At 51.5% G+C, this 19,535-nt stretch overlaps 1 protein-coding gene across 1 annotated transcript; it reads left to right on the top strand.

Moving 5' to 3' along the window:
• The first annotated feature begins 203 nt into the window (after positions 1-203).
• On the top strand, positions 204-16,281 carry AMZ1 (archaelysin family metallopeptidase 1). The gene is made up of 7 exons (XM_036392075.2): positions 204-450; positions 7,932-8,262; positions 8,872-9,039; positions 9,902-10,030; positions 10,358-10,521; positions 11,938-12,114; positions 15,581-16,281. The coding sequence occupies exons 2-7, from the start codon at positions 7,959-7,961 to the stop codon at positions 16,148-16,150; spliced, it is 1,512 nt and encodes a 503-aa protein (XP_036247968.1). The 5' UTR covers positions 204-450; positions 7,932-7,958; the 3' UTR covers positions 16,151-16,281.
• The last annotated feature ends 3,254 nt before the right edge of the window (positions 16,282-19,535 follow it).

Below are 19,535 nucleotides of genomic sequence, written 5' to 3'. Positions count from 1 at the left end.
CCTGTCCCTGTCCCCCTGTCCTGTCTCTGTCCCCGTGTGCCCCACGCCCCCGTGTTCTCTCCCTGTCCCCGTTTCCTGTCCCTGTCCCCCTGTCCTGTCCCTGTCCCCGTGTTCTGTCCCCGTATCTCTCCCGGACCCCGTGTCCCGTCCCTGTCGCGGTGTCCCCGGTCCCGGCCGCTCCCCGCGGGCGCCCCCCGGCGGTTGCCCCGGGTGCGGCAGGAGGCGGCTCTGCGCGGCCGCTCGGCGAATCCCGCGGGCTCCCGGCGGCGGGGCCGAGCCCCCCTTTGCTCCCCCTTTTCTTCTTCCTCCTCCTCCTCCTCCTCCTCCTGCTCCTCCTGCTCCTCCTGCCGCCGCCGCCGCTGCCGGGCTCCGCTCCGCCTCGCCAGCCCCGAGCCGGGTGCCCCGGCCCTGCCGCTCCTCCCGGCCTCCGCAGTCCCGGCCCGGCGGGCGGTGAGTCCTGTCCTGTCCTGTCCTGTCCTGTCCTGTCCTGTCCGGATCGGGGGGGTCGCGGGGTCGCCGCATCGTGGGAGGGCACGGTCAGGTGTGAAGGGGGGTCCGGGCGGCCCCGGAGTGCGGCGGGACCCCCAGGTGGGTGATGGGCATCGCCCCCGGGGTGACGGGCACCGCTCCGTGGGTCACGGTGGCCACGCTCGGGGCACCTCCCGGGGGACGGGCAGCGCTTCCCGGCGATGGCATCGCTCCGCGGGCGATGGTGGCCGTGCTCGGGGCATCCTCCCCCGGTGGCGGCGGGTCACGCTTTAGGGCATCCCTCTCCGGGGGCTGGTGACCGCGCTCGGGGCATCTCCCGCCGGGGATTAGGGACTGCGCTCCGGGCATCATCCCCACGGGCTCCTGGGGTCCCGCCCGGGCACTCTCGGTGCAGCCTCCGGGGGTTTGCGGTGCCGGGGGTGAGCTCGGTGTTCGTGCTTGGTGCATCGTCCCAGAGCGCTGGGGGACTTGTTCCCTCCCTGCACACCCACCCGTGTGATTCCCGCACCCGGGAGCAGCATCCACAGCCCCATTTCCACACCTGCGGGGCCGGGGCTGTTCAGGTGTCCCAGGAGCAGCACCTGCTTCTGCGGCCCTTCCAGAACATGCCTCGCACGCAGCAACCCTCCGGCGGGCAGCGCTGGCTGCTGATCAGCTACAGCCGGCCCCTACCGTGGCTTTGGGCTCTGTCGTTGTCCCCCCCAGCCATGCTGGCTGTAGTAACACCTCGGAGCCCCTTCCTTCCCCTGGGCTGCGAAATGCCCGCAAACATCCCCGACCTGGCGGCACCGCTTAAAAAGCACTGGGTGTGCTGGGAGGAGGAGGCACCGCATCCCCGCGCCTTTTTACCTTTTCACCGCGGGATGAGGCACTTCCACACCGCCCGTGCTCCAGGGAATACCCACCCTTAGCCATACCTGTTTGGGAGTTCATCCGTATGGAAAACGCAGCCGCTTTCCTGGCTAACACCGGGGCTGTCTCGCAGAGACCATTTAGTCTGTCTAGACAAGTATGATGAAGAGCAAAGTGCCTGGAGCTGAGTGATTAGAGCTCGGCTATCTCTGCAGTGCTACGTTTGTTGTACAGCTCTGATAGATGCTGCTCCGTGCTTTTGGATCTCTGGTTAGCAAGTGCACAGCACGCAGACATGGATTGTGGAGGATTATTTCATGTCAGAGCCAGGGAAGGAGAACACAGCCAGCCCTTCATCACATGTGTGCATGGGAGAAGCAGCACAGGCACTTGAACCAGACTAAAATGAACAGAGAAAACTCTGAAAATGGTGAATAAATGGGTGATGAGGGGGAGGAGGGGGAAAGGCACATACTGCCAGCTTACTTTCTGGAGGCTAGCACAGAGAAGTTCATGAATGTTTGTGTGACACTTAGAAAGCCTCAAATGGCAGGCACTGAAAAATAGGGTAGTGCTTTGTACGAGCATAGAATAAATAAAACCTGTAGAAGAGAAGGCTGAACCGAGGGATAATGTATGTCCTCAGGACGTATTAAAATGAAGCACAGCACATTGAGAGAGCAGGCTTTAACATAAAACAAAATCAAAGGCAAAGTGGACGTGTATGTGTTCTTAAATACTTAAGAACACTTAAATAAGAATATTTAAATAAGGACAAAAGGAAGCATCTGCCTCCATCTTAGGTATTTAATGACCTTTACAAGTCTTGTCTTTCACCTTGCAAACCTTTTTTGCATATTGTTGAGTTGTCCATCTAACTTGTCCAGCAGTCTAAGTTAATTAATGAGGCAGATTCCTGAGAGGACAAACTTCCAGGGCTGAGTCTTGCAGCAGCAACACATCAATCACAGCTCCAACAGGACAGGCAGATTTTGCTCCTGGTAAATGCACGTGTGAATCTCTGAAGGTTTCCACAGCACCAGGAATGACTCTTCCCGAGACCATCTGTTTCTGAGCCACAGACATATTCTAGAGACATTACACACAAATATTATTGGGATCTGGCACTACTTGAGGCCAGAAGGCTTTATCTGAGTTTCTGGGCTGGAACACACACAGATCTGACTCAGTGCTCTGTGGCTACTTAATGCCAACTGGACAGAGCATGCCAGAGCTCCATGAGGGTGCAAGTAGAGGGCTGAGCAGGTCCAGAGTGGATTTTCTCTGTGAGCAGAGGGGATTGGTTCTGAAAACTGCTGAGGATCTCAAATCCAGGTCTGAGCCTGGCCAAAGAGATTTGGTGTGACCCCAGGAGCTGAGCCTCTCAGCAGGCAAAGCCTGGGTCTGTGTGAGGGGCTGTGTTGAGCTCCTTGAGGAAGGAGCTGGACCAGTGAGAATTTTATTTGGAGCAGAGCTTCTCAGTCAAGAAAAATCGCTTTCTATACATGTAAACAAATAAATTGAGAAAATTGCTTTCAGGCTGTCATGGGTGCAATACTGGGAAGCACTGAAAAGGAGAGGCTGATCCTGGAGCAGCAGTAGCAGACACCAAGTGCAAATCTCAGGGAAAGAGCTATTAAGTAACTGGAGCATGTGTTGATAATTAGTTATCGCTCGTTATGTTTGCTCTGGGCCTTTCATTTCTGTTGACTGGCGATGAATTTTCTGCACTATCACTGCTTGTTTACAGTGCAGCACCTAACAAAGGTAATTAATCAGTGTTAAGAGACCCTGATAATGTCCCTCTGACATGCAAAGAGCCAGGTAAGTCAGTTTGCCTCCAAATACTTCACAAGAGCTGAGAGGGGAAGGGAACAGAGGGAAGCTTCTGTGCATCTGCAGTGCCTATGGGAGAGTCAGAACTAGAAATTACTTACAAGTTAGCTTATAAAATAAATAGCTTTAGAAAGACCTTAAAAATTATACAATCTTTGTAATGTTAGGGTCAAATTCTATACAATACCAAATAACTTCATAATGCGCTGAGTGCCCTTTCTGACCTGTACATGGAATTTCTTCACACAAGACCATCCATGTTTTGTCAGAATATCCCAAATGAACTCACACTGTATGATATTGCCTCGGCCTTTGAGAATCATCCTGTTACTGTCAGCCACAGGCATATCTATCCAAGAAAGCAATGTCAATATATTAGAGAATAAATGACATGTCTGTGAATTACAAACAGAATAATTCATAGGTAATTTTCAATTACAGAGAATAATTTATATGTGTCTGATTTGCAAAGAGAATTATTTATGAGTAACCTGAATTGCACATGAAGCACATTAACAGGTTACTGTGGGAAAGGGAGTGTACAGGCTGCTCAGGTGTCACGTGCTGAGCCTGGATTTTGGGGTGTTTCTTGTGAAAACACTCACCATGAAAATAAAATCTGTCAGATTCCATAGTAAACAGATTTGTGTAATGTGCCCAATCTGGTCTGAAACCTTGGGGTGGTGCTGAAAGCCTCAGGGAGTGTGTTGGAGCTCCTGCCTTGTGGAGCACCACGAGCAGAAAGGCCACAACTGATGTCCTACAATATAATCCTTGGGAAAGGTGGTGCCAGGGGCAGACAAGGAGCCAAGTGCCAAAACCTTTGGGTTCTCTGTGTCTCCTCTGCACTGTGTGGAGGTGATGATGGATGATATGAAATATGCAAATAACAAAGAAAAAGAGGAGGATCTCCAGGAGTGGATGAGATTCCCAGCAAGGCTCCTTCCCTGCCCCTGGGTCCTGCACATGTTCCGTCCTGCACACAGGGACATTGATTGCTCCTTCATATCACAGAATCACTGAGGTTGGAGAGACCTCCAGGATCATCAGGTCCAACCTTCATGGATCTCATGTGGTCCAACACAGTTGCTCCTGGCTTAGGAAAAATTACAATGTTAGCAAGTGGCTGTGAGATGGAACCACGAAATGTGTCTTGGGAACAGGATGTTTTCCTAATGGTAAAGTAAAAAACAGCACAGGAGTGGATGTGGGGAGTGTCTCCACTTGCAGCAGATCTCTAGATTATTATTTTGCTTAAAGCATTTTCTTAAGTGCAACTACAAATTAGTGGCCTTTTAAACAAAAGGAGTTACTTTCTCTCCCCAGGACTTGCTGGTCAGGTCCCACAGCTTGTCATTTCACAAGGGGCCAAAACAGCTTCTTTAAAGGCAGAACATCTTCTAAAGTACCTGAAGGGCAGAAGGATGCATTGGTGCTTCCACTTCTTCATCCCCACCTTGTCATCTTAAAAACTGAGTTGGGAAAGAAACTATCCAAGCCAAAGTGCCATTCCCTCCTGAGGGACTGCCTCAGGGAGTTACACCCGGCACCCTCAGCACAAGAACTAAAAATTATAAAGCCCTGTAGCTCTGCTCCAGTTAAATGAAATACCATATCCCTATATTAGACCAAGACAAATAACATCTACTATGGCTAACCTGGTAAAAGAGCTTCTTTTTTCAACCACTAAAGTTGGTCCAGAAATTTTTTCTGAAGCATTAATTTTCTCCAATGAAGTATTTTAGAAAAGCTTACTAAAGAGAAGCAATTGTCTTGGATTTGGGGAGTGTAGTGGGTTGCTGCTGTTCTGTTGGAAGCAAAGGCAGACTCTCCAGGAGAAGGAGGCACATGTCATTCCAGACTGAATTCCTGCAAATGCCTCCCTGTGCCCGAGCTTTTGAACCCCTAAAGCGTCGTCATGGGCACCCTTGGGCATGAGGAACATCACAAAACACCCATGGACACAGCTGGGAATGTCTGGAGCTGGGTGAATGTCCCCTTTTAGGAAGTCTAGGGAAACAATGTATATCCCATAGCTTTGGGCTCACACTACACTCCATGAGGGACCCTGGGGGGAACACTTACTGCAAGACTGTGCACTCATTGTATTTGCTGTCACATACATCCACTCTTTGCTGCTTCCTATTTAGCTGAGAAAAATGCATTCATTTTCCAACCAGCTCCCCCTCCCCTGACCAACGCTCCAGTTGCTGCCCAAAACATTAATGAAAGCAGCTCATGCTTCCAGAAACTCTGAAATTTAAATCCTTTAACATGATCAGTCTCAACCTGGACCAAGTGCAAAGTCTCTTTCTTGACTTGCACTGGGCAGGCAGCAGCATCACATCCTCAGGGAGCTGAATATTGCCAAGAGCTCCCCAGTGGAAGTTTTGCAATCACCAGGAAAAGGATGCTTGTATTTAAAGGTTGTGCAGAACAAGTGAAATCTTGTCCATTAGGAAAATGCCAATCTTCACCCTACTCCAAGGCAAAACTCCTGGTGACCTGCTGGGGTCAGACTCTCACTTTGTGCTCCCAAATCTGGAAGGAAGTCAGAAGTGTAGAGATTTGGGTCACCAAGTGCAGGGAAACCTCACACAAACTCTTGCTGCTCCCTGTAAAAACCAGCTGGAACAATTTGGACAATTTTGGCAATAAGAAGAGCTCAGAAAGTATCACAGATTTTTTTTTTTTCTAAACTTTCACTGGATTAGGAACCTTGTACCACTTCAGGTCCCCCCATGCCACCTGCTGTCAGCCTCTAATGCAAGTGAAATACAAAGCTTGCAAAAATGAAAGAAAACTGCTTATCCACTCCCTCTCCAAGCTACACACCCTTAGAGACAAAAAAGATCACACTAAATGAGCCCTTTTAAGGACTACCAATACATACCCAGCTCTTCCCAAGGGTTAGATGAGAAGGAATGCAGTGTTAATTTTAATGGGCTGCCACTTTCCTCTTAAAGTGCAAACCACCTCTGCATAAGTGAGGAGAGGCTTTGGCTCATGTTGGTACTACTTTTTTTAAATATTGAATTTTCTTAATCATATTGCTGTCCTCAGGGGCCAGTGAATGCCACTTACCTAGCAGAACTAGGCTAAAGACCTACTTAAATTATAGACTTAACCAGTTCCTCCTTAAAATATTTAATCGCTCTTTTTTTTTCCCTGTGATTGAATGCTGCTGCTAGAGCAGTGATGGTCAGCAGCTGATGTCCACCCAGAAAGCTTTTCTGGCTCCTTTTGAGTTACTATGAACTTGCCTAGAGGAAGGCAACACTTATTCCTAGAAACCCTGGGCTTTTGTGCATGTATCCCTCAAATTTCTCATTCTGCTGTGAACAGGTGGAGCACTTACCTGTGGTAAGCAAAAAGCCCAAAGCACTGCTCCAAAATGCTCCAGTTCTGCTTGGCATGGTCTCCTTACAAAAAGGAAAAATCCAGACATGGACTAGTCATGGGGGTTGTGCTTTGTTTCCTCTTCTGATTCCTTCTCCCCAAGGTGTTCACTGGCACCTCCCCAAGTGCATAAACTGCAGTGGGAAATAGGTGCTAGGAATAGGAATAGGAATGGGAATAAGAATAGGAATTCTGCAGCTTTGGGGAATGCTGGCCTTAGACAGGACCCTGGAGAGGATATTTCCAGGAAGCTCCAAATTAGTTTCTTTGTGCTGCAGGCTTTCATTTGCTCTTTATTTACCACTTGACATCATCCCCAGCGTTGCTGATGCTAACACAGTGTGACATGAAGCTGTTCATGAAGGGACACGATGGCAATGGGCCCAAGCGTGTCCTGCTAGAGAGGCACCACCAGCCTCGCACAGCAAGTCCCACCTTGGCTGGGCAAATGTACCCAAATCCTGCAGCCTGACAACAGCACTGGGAGCCAAAGATGCCCTGGGATAATAGTTAGGATTAAAAGGTATTAGAGGAAATTGTCACCAGAGAACAGCTGCTCTCACTGGTGTCAGATAAGGCAGAAGTTTAGGCTTCTGATCGACAGATAAAGACCAACATCAACCTCTTTGTTCCTGGCATGGACCTGTTCCAAGGAGTGTGGTTTATCCCAAGCAAATAAGAGCACCACAGCCTACAAGGTCCAGTGCAATCAGTTGCACAACACTGAGAGGTATTTCTCATCTTTCTGGGGCTTCAGGACAGAGCACCAAAAAAACCCCAAACCAGTGAAGCCATCTGGTTTACTCCAGACACCCAGCACCATTTTGGGGCTGTGCATTCTTGAGCACCATCTCCTGGCACAGGGTCCCTGAACCAGTGACAGCCATGGGGACATGGAGAGCCCATAACAGCCACTCCCACACGAAGTGTGGGGCCTGGAGCTCAAGGTGCAGTGTTTACAGAATCCCACCACACCCTACAGCCGGGATTTTGGTGCTCATTGCTGCAAGGGCCAAATGTGAGGCGCTTTCCTGTCCCTGCCAAGGCTGGGCGCTGATGGCTGTGTCCCCCACACATGAGGAGTTTTCCCACCCCTGGCAAGGCCGGGCACTGATGGCCGTGTCCCATCTGTGGTGAGGCCAGGCACTGATGGCCATGTCCCCCAAGTGTGAGGAGCTTTCCTGTCCCTGGTGAGGCTGGGCGCTGATGGCCGTGTCCCCGAGGCATGAGGAGTTTTCCCATCCCTGATGAGATCCCATCCCATGTGTACCCGGTGCTGACGGCTGTGTCCCCCAGGTGTGAGGTTTCCCATCCCTGGCGAGGCCTGGCGCTGATGGCCGTGTCCCCTCCCTCAGGCCGTGCCGCCGCTGCCGTGCCCCGCGATGCTGCAGTGCAAACACGCACAGGAGTTCAGCTTCGGGCCCCGCGCTCTGAAGGACGCGCTCATCTCCACGGACCCCGCGCTGCAGGAGCTCTACGCCAAGGCCTTCTCCAGGGCCGAGAAGCTGTTCCTGTCCGAGGCCTACAACCCCCAGCGCACGCTGTTCTGCACGCTGCTCATCCGCACGGCCTTCGACTGGCTGCTCAGCCACCCCGATGCCCCCGAGGACTTCGAGACCTTCTACCACGCCATGCTGAGGAGGAAACAGAACTTCTGTCGAAAGCACATTTACCTGCAGCCTATAGGTAATGGGGGGATCTTCACTGGGCTGCCTGGAGAGACACAGGAGGGCGGTGGGTGGTGTTGAGTGCTGCTAACACCCTCCTCTAAGGATTCACCTGCAAATGCAATGGCCGTAGCAAAGACAAGTGTAACAGGCAAGGCTCTGACATGTCCCCAGTCCAGAGTCACAAGCTGTGGTGGTAGACCTGCCATATAAATGGTATGTGTGCCCCTGGGTGAGGCTCGCTATGAATTTATGCATATGTGTATATCAAAGTATGAAACAATGCTGGAAAAACTAGCATTTCTGGAGGTCTGTCTCTGATGGTTCATTAAACACAGCCACCCGTTCCCACGTTAATCATTCTGCACAACTTAAACAGGAGACAACCTTCCAGCACATCTGCTCTGCTAATGAGAGCATACTGATGCCTTGAGCAACCTCTCAGAAAGAGCTCCCTCTCCTCCTCTATATCCATAACCATCCAGAGGCATTCACCACATCCCAGAGTGAGCAATGAGCTCCAGAATGAACCAGCCTGCCCAGTTGCTGTGGCCAGTGCCACAAAACCCCATCAGACCCTAATGCTCACCCTGGCTGCAAGGCACTGACAGAGAGCCTCTCTCCTCAGATTTAATCGAAGGCCCCGCTGGGCTCTCGCTGCTGGATTCCCTGCAGAGCTGTGTGGAGTCTTTCTTCCTGGGCCTGCGTGTGAAGTGCCTTCCCTCCATCCCAGTCTCCTCCATCCACTGCTGCTTCCGCCACAGCCGGGACTCGGACAGGGTGCAGCTCCACGCAGGTGAGCAAGGAGCTGGCAGCAGGGAGCCCACCGAGACACCAGCCTGGCACACGGACACGAGCTCTGCCTTAGGAAATGCCTGACACAGCCCTTCATTGCCTGGCCTGGGAGGGGATGAGGAAGGGAGTGAAAAGGCAGAAATCCTGTTCCCATGGAAAGCCCAGAGCTTTGAGGCTGGAAACAGGAATAAAAAACAAAGTGACTTTCATCATATTTTCCTCTGCTGTTTGTGTTTTTCAGTGCTATTATGTTCAGGTCCAGCTCTGGATCGGATCAGCTCTGCGGGAAGGCTCTGTTGATTTGGTGCAGTCTGAGTTCTCCCATCCCCTGTCCAGAGCCAAAGTAAATTATTGGCCTGGGTGGTGCAGGGGGGGAACTCACAGGCCTTTCATGATAGGAAATTTGGGTTCAAGTGTCACACAGTTCCCCAGGGGACTGGGTTTGCCAGTTGCCAAACTTGCACTGCACAAACATCCACCTGGAATGAGATGTTTGCAGGTACCATGGGCAGCACATGCTCAGCACAGACCCAGCACTGCAGCCCTGCGGTTGTTCCAGCTCGGTTCTGAACTGCCTGTAGGGAAATTCTGCTCCAGGTGCTCATTTCCATGGGTTAGTACTGAATTCATCAGCAACTCTGCTTTGTTTTGACTCTGTGCCCAGCACCACTTCCAAATTCAAGTCTTCTCTGATTTGAGAGATGGGCTACACAGCCATGGTTCTCCACCTGAGATGATGAATCCAGCAGCTCTGCCCCATCAGGGCTTGGATTACATCCTCCTCCCATCAGCAGCAGAAATTCTGGCTCTGTGCCTTCCAGGGATTCTTCATTTAAATGAACATCTCTCTTGTATTTGTCCAGATGGGATCCTGAATTTCCTGAAGAACAACAAACCCATGGATGCCCTGTGTGTCCTTGGACTTACCCTGCTGGACCTTTACCCATGTGAGACCTGGAGCTTCACATTCAGCAAATTTCTGCCAGGACAAGGTGGGCTGGTGTCCCATGGTGATTCAGCACAGTGTGTGAATAAGGCAGCACTGTACCAAAATCCCTTCCCTGTGAGACTGGAATAGCCAAATCTTAATATGCTATTCCCTGCTAAGAGGAACTTTCCCCCAATGTGAAATTAGGGGGATCAGAGCTCCTGATCCAGGCAGAGGTAACTGAGGTGATACCAACCTTTTGGGGAGTGGGTCTCATCACACCCTGTGTGCCCAGCTGGACTGTGCTCCCACAGCTGTATTTTCATGCTGCCTAAGGTGAGAGACAGCTGTAAAAGAGCAGATGCCTGACTTTACTCCCCTCTCTTCACAGAAGTGGGAGTCTGCAGCTTTGCCAGGTTTTCTGGGGATTTCCCCCAGGCTGGTTGTAGCAGCCTGAACCCACCCACACAGAAGGAAGAGCTCTGTGAAGTCAGCAAGGAGGGTGGAGAGCGGAACTTGCAGTTCAGTGCCCAGGAGATGGTCCAGTGCTGTAAGGTAGGACCAGCAACCTCCTGCACCCCTTGCTTCTTCCTGGGTAGGGTTAAATATTGCAGGCCAAGGCATAAAACAGGCCTCAGCCCAGTGAAGCAGCCATGAGACTGCTTCCAGAAGCACAGGCAGTCACAGCTACATCCACACTGAATTCAGACATAAAGAGATTCCATTTTAATGCAGAATGAACCAGCCCTGCATGGACAGCTCCTACTCCCCTCGCCACTGGAGCAAGTGACAACATCAGTTATTGGGGAGGCTACAGGGCTTGCCTCAGAATCACAGAATGGTTTGGGTTGGAAGGCACCTTAAAGACCATCTTGTCCCAAACCTCTAACGTGGACAGGGACACCTTCCACTAAACCAGGTTTTGTCGTGGAGCAGGACTGAAACAGCCCTGCCCAGCTCCCAGGCTCATGCTTGGGTAATCCTGAGTATTTTTCTTGTCAGGCACAGCAGGGATGATACAGTATTTGAAGGATAATTAGAATATCTGGTGGAGCTGTGTGTAACCAATGGATGGCTGCAAAGGGTGACTCTGTCCTCCTCAGACACTGACATCTGTAAGGGGAGAGGTCCCTGTGCCATCCCTGTTGCATGGATGGAGGACAAGAATACCTCAGCCAAGTCATCTTTATAAATGCAGAGCCCTTAAACCTCCCTAACCTCCAACACATCATCTTCATGAGTGCTGTTCTCCCTCATCCCAACATCTGCCTTATCTCAGCTCTGCTTCCAGTGACCCTCCCAAGGTGGCCCACACAGAGCAGTCGCACCAGCACATTCAAAGCCACTTCCCTTTGCTCCCCTGGTATTTGCTCAGGATTTTCTAGTTTGAGGCCTCTTCCTGTAATAATTTTAAATTATATTAGGTGGCAATGGGAGGAGGAGAGGAGTCCTCCATCCTCAGCCTTTCCACAGTTGCCAATTCCCAAGGCAGTCATGCTTGGCCAGCTGACTCCAGCTCAGTTTTCTGCTTTGGCACAAATGTTAATGGAGTCTGTTCTGGAAGGACTCAGATCTGTTATTGCCAACAGCTTCTTGCACATTTCTCACACAAGCTGCGCTGCTCTTTTCAGGCCCCGGTGGGACTGGTTTTCCTCTTTAAAAAACCCCTAAAACAACAAAAACCACCACATTGTCCTTTGGGAAGAGCAGCAGCACCACCAAGCATTCTGCCTACAGGGCTCCCCACATCTGCCTCACCCTCCTTCTCCACAACACAAACATGGAGCTGGGAAGAGGCAGCCAGGCTCTCCTGCCACCTTGGACAGGCCTAGGCTGGGGGAGAGCCATTGCTGAGCAGGAGCTTGGTCAGCCTGTGGGGGAGCAGGGAAGGTGGAACAGCAGAGGAGAAGAGGAGGGGGCAGCAGAAACAGGAATGACCATGCACTGCTGCGATCTTTGCTTCCCCGACAGGTGACCTGCCATGAGATCTGCCACCTGATGGGGCTGGGGACGTGTCGCTGGCTGCAGTGCATCATGCAGGGAGCCCTGAGCCTGGAGGAGGCGCTGCTGCGGCCGCTGGAGCCCTGCCCCATCTGCCTGCGCAAGCTGCAGCACGTGGTGGGCTTCAAACTCATCGAGCGCTACAGGGTGAGCCCCAAGCCCCAGAGCCTCCCGGAGCAGGGACAGGGCAGGGACAGGGCAGGGACAGGCTGGCCCAGCCCAAACCCCAGCGCTGAGGGTGCTGCAGCAGCCTGGGGAAGGCAGGAGATCTCAGGAACTCTCAGCATGCAGGGCTGAGGCACCTCACACCTGAACATGGGGGTGTTCTGCACAGGCTCTGACCAACAAAGCGCTCTGCACAGTTCCAGGGATTTTGGCTCCTCCCAAGGGACACTGCCACACTCCAACCACACTTTCCTATTCCCAAAAACGAAGTGGGAAGGGCAGGCAGACTGCAAGCAGGAGCAGCAGTGAGTGCAGGGATTCCCACAGCTACGCCCTTTCCTCTGCCACCCTGGGTTTTTGCCTCTCTGGGGCTGCTGGGAACAGGGAGGACACATCGTGTGTGTACTTTGCTGCAATTCCTCTGTTTAAATCTATGAGAATGGATCCCAAATTATTACCCCCAGTATGTGCAGGGTCCCAGACTCATCTTTTGTCTCTTCTCTCTCACCCATACCACTGCTAACACCACATTTAGACAGACCAGGAACAGTGCTAACACACCCTTAACTCTTGAAAGGGTTTTCTACCTCTGCTGTCTGAAAAGCAGGATTCAGTAGCCAAATGGTTGGTGGAATAGAAATAACGTCCCCTTTCTCACTCAGCACCCATCTTCCCCCTGGCTGTGATTCCTGTCTGACACACATCATGTTCAGAGGTAGGATTTTCCATGGCTGCCTATTTTAAAGTCTGTGGGTTGTATTTGTAACAAGATACGAGCAGAATGAGAAAGGAGATGCCTCTGGTTTCATTCAGCATGGAATCAGATACACAGAAGCATGGCAAAGACTGTGAGGAAACACACACTTTTTTGTGGTTTTCCTACTTATCTGTGGTGCTGCCAGACCCTTCTCTGACTCTGTGGCTGTTTGGTCCCTACTTCTGTCAGAGAAGTGTCTAAATTGCCCAGACCACCAGAAGATTCTGCTTAAATAAAGCAAATAAATTCTGCTTTATTTAAACACCCAGCCTGTCATCATCCAGCCAGTGCTTTCTAGAAGAGAATGGCCACCTGCATTTATCTTTTCTAGAAATATTTTTGCCTTTACACCTGCAGCAAATACAGTAATTGGCTCAGCATCCTCTGGTGACAGGGAACACAAACCTTAAGGAATGAGGCACTTGCCAAATGTCACATCTGCTTCCTTGAGAGGGCAAAGCTCAACTAGATACCAGCATAAGCTGGTGTAAGACAGCTGTGATAATCTCTGTAAGAGGCTTTGCCATGGTGTTGAGAGGAGACATAAATGCCCGAGATGAATTAAATAGTTAAGGAACAGGACAGAAGAGGGCAGAAAGCATTTGGAGACAATAACAGAGAGCAAAGTTAACTTGCCAAGCATGTTAAGTGTAAGTCTGAAGTCACATTTCCTCTTGGAAACAATCACAGGTCCCCACCTGCCACAAAACAGCTTCAGACACTCCTAATAACCACAGGAAATGCCAGAACCAAGCTGTGCCTCAGCAGCACCAGGTAACACTGCTCAGATCTGCAATCTGGGGCAGGAAACCAGTGCTTATGCAGCAGAAAGAGCTCCTCAACTTATCTGAGTTGTACTCAGAACCACACTCCATTTTTTATCCCAGCTCCTTATTCCAGCATGAGTCATCTCGAAAACTGAAAGCAAATTAATTGTCCTGGTGTTTCCCCACCACAATCAACATTTCCACATTTCCACCTGCTGCTTGTGCAGCATCCCAGGCTGTCCTCACATGGTGCTGGATGAGTTTGCAGTGGCCACACACACACAGACAGCAGGTCTTAGTGACATCCTCAGGGTGGACATCCACTTCAGCTGCTCTTGCCTGCAGGTAAACAAAACCCACACAGAGCTCATTCTTTCCTGGTTAAACAGGAGAACATAAGAGGCTGCAGCCCTTCAAACCCACCCAAGGTTCAAATGAAAAAGCCACCCAAAGGATGAGAGAGATTGAAGAGATTCTGGGAATTCAGGCAGTGATCCTGAGTAGATTATCCCCCTTTTTTGCCTTGAACAACCCCAATGTACTGTTGGAAATCCACATCTCCACAGCTTTTTTATTCCTGGGAATTGGGCTAAGTAGCAATTGGGATTCCTTCCCAGATTCACTATTCTTGGGAATTTAGAGCCATTACAAAATCATGGGCTGCTTGCAGCTTTCCAGTAGCTTTGCTGTCCACTTCTTTAGCCCAGCTCCCACTGCAGCTTCTGGCACTGCCTTTGTTGGATAAACCCAGAGGGAGGGAAAGCCCACTGGAGGTGGGACCAGGCAGGAGAAAAGTTGTTCCTTTACAATTTTTCTTGCCCCAGAGGGAGGGGGCAGGGTGGATTAGCTAAGCTGAAAGAGTCCATTTTATTCCTGTACAGAATTCTTCCCCGAGGCTCCATGCTCAGACTGAAATGAGAAGCAGGGCTGATTTCTCCCACCCACTCAATTTGAGCTCTTTATCCTTTCTGTCACTTGCCTGAAGAGACAGCAATAGAGGAGGAAAGGAGGAGGGAGCAGTGGGGGGCTGTGAGAGAAGGGAGCTGCACAGGGCTGGGAATCTCCTGCCTGCTCCTCAAGCACTGCAGCTCCCCCTGAGCTGAGCAGGGACAGGTCCAGCTCTGTGCCTGGCACACTGTGGGGACAGCCCAGCTAATCCTGTCACTGCTGAGCAACTGGGGCTTTGCAGATGCATCACTGGGTGCTGCAGAGAGTAAAGGAGACGAAATAGGCCACAGGAGTGTGAAAAACTGAAAAATACACACAAAAAACCCTCAACACTGGCAGCAAGGCAGACGAGATCACCTTTTACCCAGGATGACTGGAGTACTGTGGTTCATTCCCTAAAGCGTGAGGAACAAACGTGCCAGGAGCAACCTGTTACATGCCTCATTGTGGCATTTAATATTTAAAAAGGAAATTGTCTCAGACATTTTCCTTTCATTAATTCTTTTCTAGAATCAGCCTCCCACTTGTTCATTTCAGCTTGGGAGGGGAAGAGCTATTCTTAGGAATAAAACACAGGCATTAATAACATGATGAAACACAATTCCTCACCACTATCTGAGGAGTTTCTACAATGACAGAGTTTCCTCTGGAGAGGCATTGGTTTGCCTCTCCTAGAGGCCACATTCACACAGCAGAGAGTGATCTGGTGCAGTTTGCTCCTACCACCTTCAATAACAGGGCAGATAAAGTCCACATCTGACTGGAGGCAGCTCTGCCACAGTCCAAGTAAATGGGACAAGAGAAAGCCCCTGCTTTGTAGGGTCACCAGGAGTTGCCTGACCCCAGTGTCTGGCAGAGAGGACTGCGGCAGCAGCAGCTGAGCCACCCAAGATAAACAGGCTTACCTGGCAAACACAGGGAAGGTGTAATAGCATCTCTCATCCTCCACAATGAAACCTTTCTCCTCTCACCACAGAAGCTCTATGCCTGGACACAGACCGTGCTGTCCACGTGGCCAAGGCAGGAGTCAGCAGAGCTCTCTGCCTCTGAGGACATCCTCCCGTTCAGCTCCGACTCCGGGATGTGCTGCGAGAACGACTCCGAGGCCGTGACCTCCCTGTCCGAGCCCCTGACCCCCGACACCTGCAGCCAGGGCCTGTCCCTGGGGCCAGAGCTGGAGCAGGACGAGCAGCCCAGCTCCCTGCAGGAGGGGCAGGGCCAGCCCCGGCCCCCTGGGCACAGCAAGGCCACGGACACCATCAAGGATTACGAGCTGTGGCTGGAGATGTGCATCGCTGCCCTGGAGAGGAACGTCTCTGAGGAGGAACTGGCTCAAGTGGACAGGAGTGTGGACGCCTTGGCTAAGTGGGAAATGTTTACAGGCCAGCTGCCTGCTATGAGGAAGGACCTGCCCTTTGCTAGGGACAGCACTGGGCTACGCAAAGTTCTTGGAGACAAATTTTCCTCCTTGCGGAGGAAGCTGAGTTCCAGAAAACTTTCCAAAGGGGAATCGTCCCCTCATCGCTGGCGCTGGGAGGACAACTAGGCTGGGGCTGCCTTGGGCCAGCTTTGCTCAGCTCACTGCTTCCAGCCTTCCTCACCCCAAGCTGTTGCTGTCTCAGAGAAACAGCAACTTCCCCCAGGAATAAAAGGTGTTTTGATTTCTGAGATTGCTAACTCAGTTTTGATGTGATTAGTTCTTCTCCAAGGGTTTTTGCTGTGTTGGTCTAAATGACACCACCAGTCCACACCTACCTCAAGTCCCATGTAGGTGCTTTTGTTTTCTTGGTCTGAAGTTGGCCAGGAAGAGGTCAGCCACGTCCCCAGTAAAGACTGAACATGCTCACACAGGAGCTTGGGCCATCTGAACAAACAGATGCAAATGAAACCAGGGCAGCTCCCCCACACAGAGAGCTCCTCTCTGCTTAGCAGTCAGTCCCAGGCACAGGTGAGATTTCTCCCTCAAACACTCAGAGTGCTCTGCTCGCTGTCCCACCAGCTGGAGGGGGACAGGAGCACAGGAGCACAATCCAGGCTGGTGGGCTCTCATTATGAGCTGGGGGAGATGGAGGAGAGGGGCACAGAGAAAAGCAGAAAGATCCCTGGCAGCTCTGCCCCAAAGAGCAGCGTTAGCCTGATGGTTGTCTCTTGGCAGACCCTCAAAAGATCTCCTGAGATGCCTCAGTTCAAACAAAGCCAGGCTTGGAGCATGAGCTGGAACTACCCACATCCTCTGTAGATTGGCACAGGAGAGGAAACCTTTGGAAACATTCACAGACTCATTGATTATTAATGTAAAAAGGGGAACCACACACGTATTCCCCTTTCTGCCTTGGGAAGTGACCACCCTGGCCCTTCCCTTTTCCCACGGAGCAGGACTGGGTGCTGGTGCTGTGCTGGCAGCACGAGAGCAGAGCCTCCCTTGCCATGGCCAGGGCACGCTGCTCCTCTCTGCTCCTCCTGCTATTTATAGCCAAAGCTCAAGAGGCCGATGGGTTCTGTGCTCCTGCCAGGGGAAGGCTGGACCCTCTCCAACCCTGCTCCCTCAGCCCTGAGCACTGATAACGCTCCCACAGCTCATGGCAACGTGGCTGAGCTCCACATTTCTCCTGGCTAAAAGCACCAGCAGGTAGGATCAGATACCAGCAGATGGGAGAGAGGGGAGAAGTTTCCCTCCGAGGAGGCAGCAGCAGCTTTGCTTTGCCGGGGCACTTGCCCTGTGCACTTTGAGGCCCCCAGCCCGTCAGTGAGGTTCTGAAGCAGGAAACAAGAGGACAACTGGAAGACACGGGAAGAACTCCGGAGATTTACACACGCAGGTGAGTAGCAAAGATGGTCTTGCAGTAAATTCAGCTGCATTCCGGAAACACAAGCGTTTCACATCCGCATGATTCATACCGGGAGAGAAAGGGAGTTTGGCTTCGGGGCCGATGACGGCAATTCCTGGAAACATTTTCCAGGCTGCGAGCCTGGAGCAGCAGAATCGCGGCTGCCGCCCTCTCCTGGCAGCCGCAAAGGTGACGGCTCCTCATCCAAGGCTTCTCATCCAACACATTCTTCCCAGCAGCAGAAACCTCCAAACAAACCCTGCTTGAATTACAAATCCCAGTTCTGCCCCCGAACTCACTCAGTTGTTGCCTGAACACATTTGCTATTTTAAGCAAGAGATTATTCTCTGTTCAGCCTTGTTTGCTCCTCCTTGGTTCTGCACTGAGTTCTTAGGCTGAACTTTAGAAACTTCCCAGAAAGAGGCTCAGGATGACAACCCCGCCCAAGAGAACAGAGGCAGCTTCCCACCATAACGTTCCAGAGACAGCAGAGGAGTGGGGTGGCACAGAAGGACTGGCAGAAGTCACAGATGGGGACTCCTTGTGACACCTGGCACGTGTGAGTGCTGCTGTGAGAGCAGGAATTTCTGCTGAGAGCTCTTGTGACTGCAAACAGGTATTTTTGACACCATCACTGCCAGCACCAGCACTTACCTGCTCAGCTTGTCCACAAGAGCTGCAGGTAAGACATAAATGAGATGGAAACTCAGAGCTTTCACCTGGGCTGCTCAGCAGTGCCCACAAGCAAGAGGCAGAAGGTGGCTGAAAGCACTTGGAAGTTCTTCAGCAGCTGGAGGAGAGGGTCCCTGCAATATTCCACTGCAGGGTTTGGTCATGGGAAGACATTACTCCTCCTCACAGCAGCACATTGAGCACAGGGTCTGTGAGCAGCACTTTGCCCCAGCCCACACCAGTGAAAGGCCTGGAGGCAGCCTGGGTCACAGAGGAACAAATCACTGGCCAAGCTTACACTGAAAATGAAGGTTATAACCAGAACTAAAGCACAAAGGCACAGCTCCTACTCCTCTCTGCATGTACCAGAGTTGCAGGGGGGCAGAAAACAGCTGGCACAGGAATAAGGAGTAGGCCAAACTGAAGGTAAGCCCCTAAATGAGATTTCCTGCATGTTAAGCAGCAGTTCCTGGGGAGATCCTTCTACTTGGAAGGGTGTGGGAACATAGCTTGCAGCTAATGAGCAGCTGAGTAAGCTGTGAAACAGAAATCCAGATGAGATAATTAGGAGTCACTTTAGAAGGTCAAGCTGTGGATCAACCACCAGCAAGGAGCAGGGTGCTCTATATATAAATCCAACATGCAGAAATCACTTGCACTGCAGCAGCCAGGATGGGGCTGGTTACAGAGGTCCAGGAACAGTTCCTGTGTGTGGCAGGCAGTGGGCAGGAGACCTGGGTGCTCCCTGTGCAGCAGCTCAGCCACAGCCTGGAGAGCCTTTGCAGAAGAGAGGCAGGGGAAGGGAAGGGGCACTCAAAGGGCAGGGCCAGCAGCTCCCAGAGGACACAGTGCCAGCAGCCTGCCCCAGGGAGGCTGGGGCTCTGCCTGGCTCCCCTGGCTCGTGGTGACAGGCAGAGCATGAATCCTGCACCTGAGCCACCTTCAGGAGATCCCCCAGCAGAACCAGCATCTCGTCCTCCCTGCACCTGCTGTTGGCTTCCATGTAACAACCCCTAAAGCCCAGCACAGGTCCATGTTGGGCTCCTGTGGCTCAGAGCATCGCCCAGACCACACCATCCTGTGGCACCTGCAGCACCCTGCCCCACCAAGGCAGCTCAGTCACACCCCTTCTGCCCCAAGCTCAAGGACACTTGGTTTTGAAGCAACTTCTAAACTCTAATGCTGAACATAGTAAAAAACAGGCTTTTAATAGCTTTACAAGCTCATAAAGACAAATATCTTCTCCCAAGAATAAACAGGCAGAACATTCCACTGCTGCTCTGAAAACAAGGACTGGCTGTAGCTGAAGGGAGAGGGGAGACAAAGCCACTGTCCAGAGGGGAAAAAAACCCAACACAACAAAAAATTCCATGCTCTTTACTAGCTAGGGGTGCAATTGCCTCCAATAAATTGCAAGGGTGAGAGAGGAAA

The sequence above is a fragment of the Molothrus ater genome, chromosome 16 (genome assembly GCF_012460135.2).
Source record: "Molothrus ater isolate BHLD 08-10-18 breed brown headed cowbird chromosome 16, BPBGC_Mater_1.1, whole genome shotgun sequence".
NCBI classification, from domain to species: Eukaryota; Metazoa; Chordata; class Aves; order Passeriformes; family Icteridae; genus Molothrus; species Molothrus ater.
The sequence above is the reverse complement of the archived record's forward strand: the minus strand, read 5'-3'. Positions and strand labels throughout refer to the sequence as shown.

What these genes read in the sequence shown, in the direction of transcription:
- AMZ1 (XM_036392075.2), top strand. Translation starts at nt 7,959, where the DNA reads ATGCTGCAGTGCAAACACGCACAGGAGTTCAGCTTCGGGCCCCGCGCT. An exon ending in CATTTACCTGCAGCCTATAG is followed by an intron (nt 8,263 to 8,871) that starts GTAATGGGGGGA and finishes CTCTCTCCTCAG; the next exon opens with ATTTAATCGAAGGCCCCGCT. An exon ending in CAGGGTGCAGCTCCACGCAG is followed by an intron (nt 9,040 to 9,901) that starts GTGAGCAAGGAG and finishes GTATTTGTCCAG; the next exon opens with ATGGGATCCTGAATTTCCTG.